The following is a 16,014-nucleotide window of genomic DNA, read 5'->3' as shown; positions in this document are numbered from 1 at the left end:
ATAGATCCAAGCTAAAAATGACAAATTTTTTTTTGCCTGTCAGATTAACAGAAAAGGGGTAAAAAAATTAAAAAAAAAAAAACAAAAACAAAAACAAAAACCTGTTATGGAGAGCATTTTACAATATCTATTAAAATTTTAAATATTCTTATCCTTTGATCTAGCATTTCTACTTCCAGGAACCAATCCTTCAGAAATATTGCTGCACAGATAACTGTACAAGGATATTCATTACAGCACGTTGTAACAGAACAAAATCGGATGGGACCCAAATCTCAATAATGGACTAGCTAAATAAGCTACAATACGCTCATACACAGAATACATAGGCATTAAAAAGAATAAGGTCACCAAAAGTTCTAATGGGCAAGACACCCAATATAACAAAAACAAGGTACAAAGAGTATGTATAATATCCTACTTAGAAAAAAAATGTCAGACTTAGGAAACACATGAACCTTCACCTCTCATTATCTATTTTTATATTTCAAATAATTTTGTAGTAACTAGCATACATTTTAAAGCATGTTAAAATAGTATACACAATATGATCCCATTTTTGTAAAATAAAAAACATGTATACATTATAAATCTGCATTATGGACTAAAAAATCTGTACCAAATACTTTATTGGCACATTGGAGTTTAGATGATAATATTTTTTGTGTATTTTTTCTCTTACAATGAATACACATATTAATTTTCTAGTAAGAAAAAAATAGCTGTTAAAAATTTCAGGCTTGTGGCCTATCCTTAGGATTAGAACCACCACTGCTCTCTCCTGCAGGAAGTCTAGCATGATCCATGCACCATCATAAAACTCCTCCCTCCCCTCGCACTTTCCACCTTGTCTTCGTTCCCAGCTCAGCTTGTCCTAAGGCAGTGCAGGCTGGGTATTTGGCTTACACTTGATCCTTGTATTTTTTAAAAACAGAGTCAGTGTCTCTACACATCTAGCCAGGAATATCCAATTTCTTTGATTGGGGCTATGCTGTCAGAGGTATCCTTCATTCAACAACCCCTAAGGTGGACAAACTGAGGCTCAGGAGAAATAAACATGGTTAACAGCAGATTTCCACTTAAAAACACAGAGTGGTGGCAAAGCAGTGATCTTCATTGATTTTTATTGAATAAAGGACCCCAGGGGCAAGCAGGAGAGATCAAAAGCTACAATAGCAGGAACAAATATAAAAATATAAAATGTAAAGCGCAAGCACTGGGGAATGTGTGCAGGGTTGAGTTGTGTCCTTGGGGGACACAAGGCTGAGGACTAGCCACAGCCTACCCCCTAAAGGAATCTAGGTCTGAGCGGCCTGTGCAGGACCCTTGGCTGGGGGTGGAAGTGGCTTGAATGGGGCCCAACCTTGGGCCTTGAAGTAGGAGACCAGTTGTATAGGTACCTCTGCGAGCACAGTCTGTGCCAGTGCCTCCCGAGGGGCCTGCCAGGAGAAGAAGGGCAAGGTCAGTAGTGGCCCCCTAAAAGCATCCCATAGTTTATTTACATTTCATAGCAAAGAAAGGATACAAATCCCAACACCCAAACTTGCCCAGACTTAGATGAAAGGGTAAGTATCCCCACTCAGACAGAGGTGGAGGGGTAAGCTCCCAGATCTGATCTGCCCCCAAACTTGCCCCCACTCACATTCTGGAAGCGACGGTAGGGCACAAACTGCACTATATCACGGGCAGCTGCCTCCCCGGAGCGCGTATGCAGGGGTCCACCATCAGCATCCAGCTGCTCCATGGCCTCAAAGTCAGCACCACCCACACCCACGATGATCACTGACATGGGAAGGTGTGAGGCACGCACCACAGCCTCACGTGTAGCCTCCACATCTGTCACAGCACCGTCGGTCAGCAGCAGCAGCACAAAGTATTGCTGGGGATAAGCCCATTCATAAACTGAGGCAGACCCTCCAAACACCCCAGCTACACATCCCCACATTGACAAGAAGTCCCTTGTTACGTAGTCCTAAAGGGAGCCCTTGACCAAGACTGCCCACCACTACCTCTACCTCTCATGATCCTCACCGAGGCAGTCCTCTGATGTGCAGCCTGGGTTGCAAACCTGGCCACATGGTTGATAATGGGTGCAAAGTTGGTGGGGCCATAGAGGCGAACTTGGGGCAGGGCTTGGCGATAGGCATCCACAATGCCCTGGATGCCTAGAAAAGGAGGGCAAAAAAAAAAAAAACACACTAAAATACTGAGCCTCTTCAGGGCTGAGTCAGTCCTGACATCACCCCATCCTGTCCAAGGAGATTTGAGAACCTGGGTGCATTTCGTTTGGTCACCCCTATAACCCAGGGTACTTAACCTTATCCTACAGATGGAAAAATTAAGACCAAAGAGAAGAAGAGCACTTGCCCTAAATCACAACTTGAGTTAACACTAATTAAGGGGTCTCCTAAACAAATCTAGGACAGTTGAGCATCAGATTACAACCCACTTAATAATGAATTATAATCTAATTACTAAAATAAGAATCTATAGATATTAAATAATTACCGGGAAGGAAGAAGCTCTTAATTTTTTTTTCCAACCTCCCTCCTCCCCCCATAACTCAGTCTAAGAAGCTCTTAATAAATGTAGGAGGAATTACAAAATCATTTGGCAATCTTAGAGATAACTGATTCACGCAAAGATCAATATGAGCTAAAACCAGAGAATCCTAGTTAATGAGTAACTGGATATTTATATAGCCTCAAAGTATCTTCCCAAAAGATATTTATTAATTACAAATAGTGGAGAAACCTGGTAGTAGACTCTACCTTAACCAAGTGATCAAAGTTAACATGACTGGTAGTAGGATAAATCAACATCATGGGCCTCCTGACATGGTGCACTGAGAAGAACGCCCACCACAAGTACATAATTTGGATCTATCATAAGGAAATACCAGGTAAACCCAAACTGTGAGACATTCTACAAATTACCTAGCCTATAATCTTAAAAAATTTCAATTATCATGACAGACATGAAGAATTCTGGAAGACAAAACAAGTGAATGCATTACACGATCTGAGATTTTCTTTATGCTGTAAAAGACAACTGGCAAAACATGAATAAATTCTAGACTGGATAATAGTATTGATGTTAACTTGCTGATTTTGGGAATTGTACTGTAGTTACATAAGAGAATATCTTTGACTTTAGGAAACACACACTTAACTATTTAGGGATAAAGGGAGCAAAGTTGGTGGGGTCTCAGAGGCAAACTTGGGATAGGACTTATTCACTATAATTCTCAAACATTTCAGGAAAAAAAAATATGTGTGCGTCTATATATACAGACCACTTTAGTTTGTTGTCCATGTTGGGGGAGCCACAAGGTTTGGAACCTCTCTAGACAAAAGAGTTTGGGTAAAAGTACCCTAAAAAGAGCTGAACGAAGGCTTCCACTGATGCCCAGATAAGTACCAGTGAGCTTCCAGGCAAAGATGATAATAGAGAGCACTTGGTATTTGCCGAGGCTTACTTCTTCAAACTTTACATATATCTTCTCCTTAAATATTCAATATCTTATAGTATTTATCCTTTTTATGAAGCCAAAGCACACTGGCCCCAAGTCACATGGTTTTAGCAAGACCCAAGATAAAGATTTGAGACCTAGATTTGAGTCTCTTAGAGACCTAGCTCTAAAATCCACTCCTCTGGACAACAGGATCAGATACCTGCCCCTATTACCCCACACTCCCTTGTCTGCACAGGCTTGGCCCTCTAGGTGTGGACAGATCTGCCTTATGTTGGAGGTTGGAGGTACTTACCTGTGCAGTAGGGGTTATTGGGGTTGAAGTTCAAGGCAAATTCATGGGAGACCTGAAGGCAAGAATGAAAATGAGGTTCTTTCTCCATGGTCATATTTGTGTAAAGAAACAGGACATTATGGTATATGCCAAGCATATAGTATAGGAACTATTTAGTCCTGAGTACTTGTTGTGCATATGCCTATAGGGATACATCCCTGCATCTCCACATAAAGCTGGGTGCCAGACAGCAAATCTACGTCATCCCCCCAAATCAGGACCCTGACACTGAAAATAGAGGAGTTGGGGAGGAGTGCTCACCTGCCAATCAGGGGGCACCTGGGCCCCAAATCCAAATGCTGGGAAAAGCTTGTCCCTGTGGGAAGATAGTGAGTTGGAGAAGAGGCAGAGAGGGGACTGTGACCCTAGAGGCTGAAACATCTGCAGGGAGGAGGGCGGGCAAGAGAACAAGTTACTCACGAATCATAGTCCTGAATCACGCTGCCCACACTCCACAGTGCTGTCAGATACTCGTTGACCCCTGTTGGGCTCAGGTAGTGCAGGGAGTCCGGGGAGGAAGGGTCTCCATTGGAGCCTGTGAAGTCTATACCAACCTGGGAGGAAGGGAGGAGGGGAGCTGAAGGCCACTTTGAGCTCTAGATCTGTTCTCTTGCCCCTGATAAAGCAACTTACAGTGAAGTTGATTTGACAGCCTCCCATCACATAGTCCAGGAACGAATACTGTGTTTCAACCTGTAGATGAAACCAGGATCACAGCTGAGGTGAAGAAATTGGGGCCATGGAGCACAGGGGTCAGAGCCTGGGTCACATGGATTAGTGTCTCACCTGGCAAATTTTGACACAGACAGTCCCAGAGTTCTTGTAGCTTTTCTTTTTCTGCTGTTTCTCAGGGTGGATGCATTCAAAATTGGCCTGGTGAGGAAAGAAAAACTAGGGTAGGAAACTCCCAGAGCATCAGCCACAACTAGAGCTGCTCTGCCCTCCCTCCCTCCCTCCCTGGGGCTGCAGTCCTTTAGGCCCACCTCAACACCCTTGAGCTGGGCTGGCACTCACCGGGACTGCTTGCAGCTGGGCCAAGCTGGTGTAGAAGGTACCAATGAGATCATGTGAACCATCACTGTCATAGTCTGAGCATCGCACCTGAGGCAGGGGAAGAGGGGGAGGTGAGTATGTGTATATAGTGAGAATAAATCCCTCCCCAGGCTCTCTGCCCCTAGTCGGTCCATTCAGGAGGCAAACTCCTCACCTGGATGGGTGTGCTGGGGTCTCCCCCACAGAAATGCTGAAGGGGAACAGAGAAGCGCTTCCATGTAGGGTTCAAGTTGTTCTTGATTACCTGAAGGTGGAGGGCAAGGCCTCTAGTAAGTTCTGGGCTGGCATATGGGGAGCTGTCATCCTTCCCTATCCATGTACAGTCTTGCTCTCCCTATGTTCCAAACCTTGATAATCACAAGCCCCAGGGATTCTCTCATAACCCACTCAGCCCAACCCCAGGGGTCTCACACCTCAGATCTGTATACCAGGTGCCATTTCCCATCACTCTGACGGAAGAACTCCAAGAATGGATCCGATTTTCCCAGGAAGTCCTGTCAATGCCACAGAGACCCCAGTGTAAGACTAAGGGAAAGACAACTATACCAGTCCTCACCCCTGCCCCCCAACATACCATCCCTGTCCCCTTAATTCTTAAATCCCCAAGGCCTCCTCCTTCCAGACACACCTTCTTATCTAGGTTTCTGGCCTCCACCTCCATGGTCACTACACGACTATCCTTCATCTCCTGAGCTGATACCTAGGAAAGGGAGGCAGGAGACTGTATCACCTCATGAATTCCTCTTTGACGTAACCCCCTTCCCCCAGAGTTCTTCCTTACCGTGATGGTCCCCCGTCCAGCAGGTTTTCCAGGCTTCAACATCAAGGGCAGAGTTATTATCTGGCTGGACACAATCTGGGGCAGAGCAGGGGTGGGTGGGAGAGCAAAATCTCAGACAGGGTTAGGTCTTGCTTGACCCCCACCTCCTCCATGTTCCAGACAGTCTGGGTGGTCTGTTAGGGCTCTTACTGAACATGTGTCTGAAAGATTTTAATCCCTGGCCCTACATACCTGTCCTAGGGAACACTCAGCCCCTCCTAGGAAGTCATCATCCCCCAGCTCAGGTGTCTTGTTGTCTATGTCATAGATGCCAAATCGGAGCTTCTGAACTGTTTCAAAGTGGTACTCAAGCTGCAGAGTCTTGGAGAACTCGGGGCTCGAGCAGTTCCGTACTCGCTCAGTTCGGCCAAGCTGTGGGCAGAGGCCAATTAGCGTAACAGTCGTACACTCTTCAACCCCCAAAATAGTTCTAGCCTCCCCCCACAACCTTAAACCCACAGTCCTTCTCACCTCAGCCCAGTTGCCCCCTCCCACATCCTGTAAAAGGACGCAGAGTGGGTCAGACTTAGAGCCGATGTCCTTGTCAATGAGATGGTCACAGGAAATGGACAGCTGAACCAAGGTCACACAGTGGGCCATCTGGGAAGAAAGGACCTAAGTCAAGCACTGAGGACCCTTTCCACCCTTCCCTGACTACAGGTCCCAGCTTAGGAAGGCCAGCAGGCTTCACCCAGGCAGGGCTGAGCCTGTATCCAGCTCCATGACACCCAAGGAAAAGAAGATCCTAGAGCCTCCATACTCCTCTAATTCCTTAGGTGAACTCCATGGGACAGGACATGGTGGGTACAACCAACCCTGGTATGATGGGAAGATGCAGAAAAAGTATACTGGCCTCCATCAACAACTTTGACCCCAAACTAGTCCTCACCCTAAAATCGCTATAATGCTCCTAAGACCCAGAATCCAACTCTGATCTTCTCAGAGACCAATGAATCTCACTCTGACCCTCTTACTGGCCCCAGATCAGATCCTAATCCAAGTTCCAGTCCCAACATTGTCTCAAACATGACCATGATCCAGATACTACTCCCCAAAAAGTTTCTTCCTCCAATGATTTCTCACGAACTGTGGGGCCCTGCATCTTGAGATGGTGTTAGGATCCCCCCCAACTCAATCTCCTAGCCTAAATTCAGCTGCTCATGTCCAACTCCTCACTACTCTCACTGCCACTACCCAGTCCAAGCCATCATTTGTCACCAGGCTTATCGCATTAGCCTCTTTAACTTGTCTCCCTTATCCTATGCCATCCCCACCTCCACCTCCATCCTCATGCTAACAGACTATTCCCAATACGGCAACCAGGGTGATTCTGTTAAAATGTTAGGTCATGTCACACCTCTGCCCAAACCCTCTAATGATTTCCTATTATTTAGAAAACATCCAAACTCTACCATGGTCTACAAGGTCTTGAAAGATCTAGATCTCTCTAACCTAATTTCCTAACATCTCTCTTGCTCATTCCATTCTGTTCACACAGGTCTGCTTGCCTGCTATTCCTCAAATAAGCTTGTTTCGTCCCTCATATTATCCACATGACTTGTTTCCTCACTCCCTCTAGGTCTTCATTCAAAATCATCATCTCCATTACGAAGAAAAGGGCTCTCCTTTTCTAGGTACTTAAAATTTTAACCCTACTAATACTGACATTGCATACCCTTTTCCTGCTTTTTCTCTTTAGCATTTATCAGTGTCTAATATACTATATATAATGTTTTCCCGACTAGAATGGAAACTGAGGGAATATAAACATGAGGGAAGGGATATTTGTTTGTTCTGTTCACTGCTGTATCCCAAGCACCTAGATAATAAATATTTGCTGAATGAAATCCAAAAGGCTATCTCCAGCCTCAGCTCCCAGCCCAGCCACCTCCAAACTGACTGGCAATCAAGGACCAAGTTTCTCCAATCCATCCATTTCCTCAGCTGAAACATCTTCTTGCATGGATCACCATGACTCCCAAGGAACCCCTCCTCCTACAGTCCCCATAATAATTACCCTCAGACTTGTTACTACCTCTGTGTCCTTGCTGACCCATACACCTGCAGACCATCTGTACCAGCACTATACCCCAGGATGCCTCCAGCCTTAGCCTCCCCTAAACTGACCCTCAGTCAATTCTTCCCCCAACCTAGTTCACAGATAGTGCTGTTCCCATCTTGGTGCCCTGTGTTCTCCATCTGGAGTGCTATTATCAACCGATGTTGGAACAATTATTACACTTTAGCTTGCGTCACAAACTGCCTGCCTATTCATATCATCTCAGTCCCTACCTGAAAGCATCCAATGATGGAAAACCCACTCTCCTATTTTTAAAAAATATTTTAGAGAAAGAGGCAGGGGCGGGGGGGGGGGGCAGAAAATCTTAAGTAGGCTCTAAGCTCAGTGCAGAGCCCAGTGTGGGGCTCAATCCCACGACCCTGGTATCATGACCTGAGCTGAACTCAAGACTCATATGCTCAACTGACTGAGCCACCCAGGCGCTCCTCTCTTAATCCATTTAGATAGTCCTATTCCATAAAGTCCCACCCAAACCAACTCAAGTCTGCTGAATCCTCATTTCTACATATTTGTCCTGTATCTCCCGTCTAAATTTCCACAGGAAAGCCTTATTCCATCTCTCTGAGAACCCATCTGACCTGGAAGCAGTGAAACCCCCAGCTAATATCTGGAAAAAGAGCCCCAGTTCTTTTGAATGTTGCCCCTAGAATGTGGCTTGTAGACTCTGAGCAACCTGATCTTCCCTTTGAAAGTTCCCCAAGGAGAAGACACAGAGAACACATTCTCCCAAAGGAATGGGACCACAACTTCCCCAAGTCACAGTCTGACTCCATGCTTCTCACTTTACATGTTCTCTGCAGAGCAGAAACAAATGAAGGATGTTCATTTCACTATTGCTGAGAATAGTAAAACACCTGAGACAGCTTAAAGGTCTATTATGTACTAAGTAAACTATGATACATTAAAACAATGGAATGTTGAGCAGCAGCAGGTAAAACATAAGGCAGAACTATATTATATTGGTATTATATGAAAAAATGGTAAGAAAAGTAGGACTCCATGTTAAACTTCAATTGTATGTGTATATACAATAGATTTGATTATGTTGACAAAATAAATACACACACACACACAGAGAAAAGTGGACAACACACCAAAGAAATGCAACTTTTAGGTGTACCTCAGAGAAGTGGGATGAAGGTAAGGATTTTACATGATCCTTATACTTCTGTAATACACTTCTGTATTGTTTCCATATTTTAGTTTATTTTGTAATTTTTAAAGGGCTTCATTATTTTTTTTCCCCAAACCACAACTCAAGTCATCTTCACTATTCAAAGCCCAAAGCCTCTACCTCCGGTTCAACAACCTCTACCTAAATCCAGAGTTCTCTTGCCTCCTCTCTGGCTTCTCCTTAAGCACTGCCTCAGTTAGTCTTCCTTGATGTCAGCTTCCAGAGTCTCCACCTTAATTAGAAGCCTTGCATAGCTGCCCACGGCCCTTAGATTCAGAGCCAAAATCCCTAGCAAGGTCACCTTAAGGCACAACTCCAGAGGGCACATCTACACGGAATGCAGTAGTTGTAACAATATGGTGTCCCTGCATCCCTAAAAATTCATCCTTCAAACCCCTTCCCAGTCTGCTTTACCTCCTATCATTCTAAGACCCAACCAAGTAGTAATCCAAAGCTATTTCTGGTTCCTCAAACACACGCACAAGCTGATACCTCTCAGTTTCTGCCTAAAAAAATGTATTGTCATCCAAAGTTCTGCTATGACATCATTGCTTTATGAAGCCTCACCCACAATCCCAAAGTAAAATTTATCATCTCTCCTCTGGATGATTACATGGCTTCCTCATCATCTTCCTGCAAGCAAAAACACACACACACACACACACACACACACACACACACACACACACACACACACAGTGTTTTATTAACCAAATAGAAACTAGGTCATACCACTTCTCTGCTCAAAACTCTGGAAGGGCATCACAAAACACTCAAAGTCCAAAGTTCTTACAATGGTCTACAAGGCCCTCCCTGCATGACCTGACCCTTATCTAACTAATCATCTAGCCACATAAGTATGTTCCAACCAGGTTTCACTTCTGACACACATACACACATCAATCTCATTCCCTGTATCAAAGCTTTTGCATGGTCTTCATCCATATACAGAAAATAAGAAAGTAATCTGTATTAGAGTAGGAACCACATCTGGTTTGCCTATCTCCAGTACCTACAACAGGACCTACCCTATGGTGGGTATTCAGTAAATTAAATATTAGTGATTTAACACTGAAACTGCCACCAAAATTTCGATTTTTGTCTGTCTACCCTCATAATCTATGGGCTCCTTGGAACTAGGACTGGGTATTATTTCTGTATCCCTAATATCAGTGGCTTAGTACATGGTACTTATAACCATTTGTTGAATAAATGGTAACATGCTTTTTGCTCAACTCAAACTTTCAGGCCTTTTCCATTTGAACTACTGTCCAGCAGTAAATCTTCTCTATTATCTTGTACAACTGAGCTTTAAAATTTAAATGCAGGACCCCTGGAACTCAAAACTAAGTGACAATTTAAAAATGGGCAAAGAATTTGATCAGATATTTCATAAAAGAAAATATGTGGATTGGAAATATACAAAGGAAGAGTGATCGACAGCACTAGTCATCAGGGGAATGCAAATTAAAACCACAATGAGATACTATCACATATCCACCACAACAGTTAAAAGCAGAAAAACTGACAATACCAAATGTTGTCAAGGATGTGGAGATCTCATACATCGCTAGTGAAAGCATTAAATATACCACTTTGGAAACAGTTTGGCACCTTATTAGAAAACCAAATACGCATCTAGTCAAACAGCAATTCCACTCCCAGATTTTTATCCAAAAGAAAACGTTATGTCCACAAAAACATTTATACAAGAATGTTCACAGCTGCTTTATTTATAATAGCCAAAATTTTGAAACAGCCCAAGTGTCCATCAATATGAGAATGAATAAACCTTAATATTTATACATGTAAGAGAAAACTATGCAATAACAAAAAGAAACTATTAATATCTGTAACATGGATGAAACTGAAGCATAAAATACATAGACTCCACTTACAAAGTTTTAAGGCAAGCGAAACTAATCTATAATGAAAAAATTCAGAATAGTGGTTATTCTTCCCATGTCCCCCAGGGGAGGGGCAGGGGAGGGGCAGGCATTAACTGAAGAGAGAACTCTAGAGGGAATGGAAAAGTTCCTCATCTTGATAGGAATGTGAACCACAAATGCATTTTTCATTGCCATCTAATGATACACTTAAGATGTATACATCTTACTGTATGTAAATGTTACCACCCCCCAAAAAAACCTGTAAGAAATGATGAACTCAAGACATGTTGAAATATTTATGGATGAAGTGTGCTGATACTTGCAATTTCTTTTAAATCCACAATAAATAAATAAATAAATAAATAAATAAATAAACAAACAAACGAGTAAATGGTATGTTGAATGGATATGTGGTAAAACAAATATAGAAACATTTAAATTGTAGAACTTAAATAGTAGATATATGGATATTTACTGTATATCTGTATACTCAATGTTTTCACAATAAAATGTTGAGGAAAAGTTTAAGTGGAGGACTTATATTGGAGAACTACGGGTTTATCCCTGATACTTTGTTGAGAACTACAAAGTATTAGCAGTAATTATCTGTGGTGGTGAAGTTACAGGCAACTGGAGCTGCGGCCTTTTTCCTCCCTCCAGGGCTTCTCTAAGATCCCAGAGACAAAGAGGCTTTGGGAAAGACACTTTGGCAGTGGGACAGGCGCTTCTTCTTGTGCTAGGCCTCAATTTCTGGCAGATTAGAGCATTCTTTCCTAGTCTATTACCATTTGCACCCCTTCCCCACAGCTAGTCCTGTTCTATCTTTTCTTAGTTTCTTCTCTGACCAGACTAAAACCCCAATCAGAATTCTGTGGACCGACATGTGCAAATGGGATGGGATTCCATTTCTGAGAGTCAGAGCTTCCTGTGCTACCACAGTTGTTTTTCACAAATCTGCCCCCTTGGCTTCTCGTTGGAATTAGCAATTCTTTATAAGCAAATCCTTATAATGTGCAGTTTTCTATCCTTTGAATCATATTCCCTTTACATTATCTAATGCCTGGGAGTATTATTCTCTCCCAAATCCTGTTGATCTCCTTTAAAACCTAGCTCCAAGCCTACCTGTTTGGAAATCTTACATAATTAAAACTCCTAGTTCATGTCACTCTTCTATTCCATATCCTTTGAACAGCTACGTCCTTAAGCCAGACTCCTTTACTTTTCATCTGGTGCCATTATAATTAATCCCATAGGACTTTCAGCATCCTTTATAGGACTGATATTTTATAAAACCATATTAAATATCACATTTAAGTGAGTCAATAAAAGCCTCTAAAACTTTCTCATTTATTTTTGTAAAAGAGGTCTAATATTTGCCAATATTCTGAACCAGCATATCTTGCCTGGATGTCTATAAGAGTCTCTGCATTTCTTAACTGGTCTCATTTCCACTCTTAGTTCAACAAACTCAGAGACCTTCGCTGACCCCAACCCAACAATACCCAGCTTCTCATAAACCTATCAAAATGTGTGACTTGTTTATTTACTTGCTTATTATCTATTACCTCTAGTAGACTATAAATTCAACATGGGAAGAAACCAAATCTATCTTGTTCCTATTCTAGTGACTCACACATAGCAGGTACTTTGTAAATATCTGTTGAATTAATACTGGGAAAGGAGTGATAATCCAGGGATCCTCAGAAACGACCCAAATCTAGTCCTAGCCTACTGCTTGAAACCATCAAGAAGAAATGAGCTTTCTAGAACACTCAACACAAGACTAGCTTATTTCTATGTGCCCCCAGCACCCCCAAGCCTTCCATTCTGTGCTAGTCAGGAACTGCAAACAGAAACAACTAAGTATATATAGCACCAATCTTTTCTTCCTTTGTCTTCTACCACTTGAAGCCTCCCTCCTTCCCTTGTGCTCTCCCCTGTAGGCTGCTTTCCTCTATTGACGGAAATAAAAAAGAACTGAGTGAGCATCTAATCCAAGTCCCTCAATTCAAGGCGGAGAGGTAAAATGTGATTTAGATAAGGCCACACACATCAGGTTCAACAAAATGAGGACCAAACTCAAATATTCTGACTTCTACATTGTCTAGAACTTTGATTTTTTTTTTTAACATTTATTTATTTTTGAGACAGAGTGCGAGCGGGGGAGGTGCAGAGAGGGAGACATAGAATCTGAAGCAGGCTCCAGGCTCTGAGCTGTCAGCACAGAGCCGGATGCAGCGCTCAAACCCACAGATCATGAGATCATGACGTGAGCCGAAGTAGGATGCTTAACCAACTGAGCCACCCCAGTGCTCCTCTCCTCTAGAACTGTGGACTATAGTCATATCCTTCTCTTCTGAAGAACTTTCCTTCTTGTATCCAACAGCAACATGATGTAGTGGGCAAGAGTATGGGTTCTGCAGTCAAGAGACCAGGCTCCAAATACTGGCCTTACTCCTCTCCCTGGCCACAATGAGGTACTACTAATGCACCCACCAGAACGATGTCCTACCTATGTAATTTGGGCAAAATACTCTCTAAGGCTCAGGTTCTTTGAGAGTATAGTGGGGGGTATAATCTTTTTCTAAAGCTGTATATAATGTATGCAAGGTGCTTATCACATCCTGCAACTATTATTACCAATAATTATTAGCTATTATTTATCCTTCAAGTCTACCTCTTATATGTTCTCTTTTTCACAATATTTCGATCACTCAACAACTTCTCACCCTGGACTACTATACTCAATCTACACCATAACTGTCAATGTTTCCAGCTCCTTGACTGTCCATAAAATAACAAACATCTGTAGAACAAACACTGCTTCAGCATCTCCTATTTCACACAGCACAGACCTAAGCACAGGACAGCAATTCAAAACACCTTGAGGGAGGCTTGTAGCAGTGTGCTGGAGCAGGCCTGTATGGTTTGCAAGAGATGAGTGGTACATATGACATAATTTTGTAAGTGAATTTGGTAAAGGTTTAAGCCACAGAGATGGGGCAAATCCTAAAAATCAGGGCTTCCCTTCCCACAGCTAGCCAGTTTATCATTGTTGATAGGGAATCCCACTTTGCCAATAGGGAGTAACTTGTCCTTTGTTTTCTATGGCATCCCCTCCCCTGCCTTGGAGATTCTAACTCTGCCCTTCAAAAATCTAAGAACAGATCTGTTCTCCTGGATCCACCTGGATCCATTCAGTGCCAGTTGAGCACTCCTTCATGTTTAGGAACTACACTGCCCCCTTCCCTTCCCAAAGTCCTAACAAAGAAAAAAAAAAAAACCGGATTTCAATCCCATTTTCGGGCTTCGAAGAGGAGAATAGAGCACCAAAATGTCTGGGTGGCAGGATCACTCCAACAAACCAAAGCCATGCTCACACTCCTGTTGCCTACCTCGGCATGCTGGAGCAGCTCAGATGCTAGATCAAGTCCTGAAAGCCAATCAGGAAATTCTCCACAGGCTCCCAATGGGCAGAACACCACGGATGGAATACTCCTTTCCCTTCAGATTAAAAAGGCAAACTATGCCCACCACCACTGTTCCTTTCCTTCTCTGCCTCATCAAGAGACATGGATACAGTAGACAAGTTTTTCTTTAACCCCTGCTTCTCCTTCTGTATAACACAGATTTCCCAAATTTAAATTAGCAGCCCCAAAGACAGCCTCACAGGTCACAAACTGAACAAAATATGTAAATCCTTACTTAAAAATCCTTACTATAAAACTACACAGTCTTTATTAATACATATGACCACAGGCTACTCAAATTGTGTTTAAAACTAAAATGTTAAGCAATAATTTGGTTTAGATCCTTAGATGATATGATACTTAGAAGTCTGGTTGCCACTGTATTTGGCAATACTATAAAGCTTAAAATGTGAATGTCACACAAAAAGTGAAAAGGGGGAAAATATGGTACGGTAAACAGTCACAGTGTTTCTCCTGTGACTATATTCTGTGACAGTCAAAAAAGTTTGAAAGTCAAACTACATCAATATCCCCAAAAGACTTATCCAAAGTTGAACAAATACAACTGGTGTCCAACTCTTCAAAAAGAACCTAGCTTGAGGAGTGAATCTGATAGGGGGAAAAGAAGCAAACTGAGGAAGAACACGTAGTCTTCAAGCAAAATAGGACTGTACTGGTGGGAGTTCTGTGCCCTAGGACTCTGATGTGTTTACACAAAGCCTCCAACTGCCTACCTCAAAATAAACAGAGTACTGGAGCAAGGTCAGAGTCCCTTCCCCAGCAAGCTCAAGACCCCTGACAGAAGGGTGCTGCCAGTGGCCCTTCACATCTCCCAAAAGTAAGGGACAGGCACTAGTTAAAGGAGGAGCTCTGCCTCTGGAGTCATGCAGACAGCTTATGATTGAATATTATCTGCTTACCCTTACTATTAACGAAACTGAGCAAGTCACTTTGCTTCTTTTCCCCTGGATTTCCCCCAATTGTAAGGTGGGGATAATAATAATAGTGCCAACTTTACAGGGTTATTTTGAGGATTAAATGAGGCCAACGATGGAAAGTATGCCCTGACACTAATACAGTAAGTGCCCAATAATGTGTTAACTGATCCTATTCTCAGTACTTATAAATGGATCCTTTTGTGGTATCATCATCAAACTTGTCGGTTCATGGGACAACCAAGAAAAATGATGCTGGTCCACCTGTCCCAGAGGACCTTACTGGCAGGAATGAAGGCCCTCCCTACTTTTCTCTCCTAATGAAATTCTCAAGCTACAGTGTGAGACTGTTGTCACACTCAGAAAAAGCAGCAGAGCCATCGCCAGACCAAAATTTTGAGTTCCACTGGCCTTTCTTTAGTTTTAAGGTTCAAATTACCTACAAACTTCCAGAAACAGAAAGGCTGGGTATACAGGCTCACAGAAGCTTGAAACTGGGTATAATCAGATTATCTAGCTTAATCTAATTTTCTAAAACACTAAGACCAGAGAAAGGAAATGATTAGCCCTGGGACACACGATAACTAATGAACCACAACCAAACTGCCTAAAAATGTGTTCTTTTCCATCCATTTTAGCAACAGTTCACACCTTGCAATCCAGTCCAATCTGAAATCCACCTGGCCACTCCACATGAACAGTGAGCCTCATGTGGTCTCTTCCCATGACCTGTACCAACTAGACTTATACACTGATGGAAAATAATTCTGCATCTACCACACGTTCT

General features: G+C 42.7%; 1 protein-coding gene and 1 long non-coding RNA gene across 13 annotated transcripts in view; both read right to left on the bottom strand.

Annotated features, from left to right (window-relative positions):
• Positions 1 to 1,107: 1,107 nt before the first annotated feature.
• LOC123580276 (RNA-binding protein 12) overlaps positions 1,108 to 16,014 on the bottom strand; it is a 34,965-nt gene continuing 20,058 nt past the window's right edge. For all 12 annotated transcript variants that reach the window (XM_045444798.1, XM_045444801.1, XM_045444802.1 and 9 more), the window contains 15 exons: positions 6,151 to 6,279; positions 5,872 to 6,051; positions 5,641 to 5,715; positions 5,488 to 5,559; positions 5,273 to 5,353; positions 5,014 to 5,103; positions 4,821 to 4,907; positions 4,593 to 4,679; positions 4,440 to 4,499; positions 4,227 to 4,360; positions 4,068 to 4,122; positions 3,768 to 3,819; positions 2,032 to 2,165; positions 1,643 to 1,879; positions 1,108 to 1,439 (listed from right to left, as the gene is read on the bottom strand). In XM_045444798.1, the coding sequence (XP_045300754.1) occupies positions 1,299 to 1,439; positions 1,643 to 1,879; positions 2,032 to 2,165; positions 3,768 to 3,819; positions 4,068 to 4,122; positions 4,227 to 4,360; positions 4,440 to 4,499; positions 4,593 to 4,679; positions 4,821 to 4,907; positions 5,014 to 5,103; positions 5,273 to 5,353; positions 5,488 to 5,559; positions 5,641 to 5,715; positions 5,872 to 6,051; positions 6,151 to 6,279 (1,614 nt within the window). In that variant the 3' untranslated portion in view covers positions 1,108 to 1,298. The remainder of the gene's footprint in view (positions 1,440 to 1,642; positions 1,880 to 2,031; positions 2,166 to 3,767; positions 3,820 to 4,067; positions 4,123 to 4,226; positions 4,361 to 4,439; positions 4,500 to 4,592; positions 4,680 to 4,820; positions 4,908 to 5,013; positions 5,104 to 5,272; positions 5,354 to 5,487; positions 5,560 to 5,640; positions 5,716 to 5,871; positions 6,052 to 6,150; positions 6,280 to 16,014) is intronic.
• LOC123580280 lies at positions 6,286 to 9,023 on the bottom strand. The gene is made up of 3 exons (XR_006703217.1): positions 9,013 to 9,023; positions 7,174 to 7,182; positions 6,286 to 6,915 (listed from the first exon to the last, which is right to left on the bottom strand). It is a non-coding gene; the product is annotated as an uncharacterized LOC123580280 (long non-coding RNA).

This window comes from Leopardus geoffroyi, chromosome A3 (assembly GCF_018350155.1).
Source record: "Leopardus geoffroyi isolate Oge1 chromosome A3, O.geoffroyi_Oge1_pat1.0, whole genome shotgun sequence".
Lineage (NCBI taxonomy): Eukaryota > Metazoa > Chordata > Mammalia > Carnivora > Felidae > Leopardus > Leopardus geoffroyi.
This window is presented reverse-complemented; position numbering and strand designations above follow the sequence as displayed.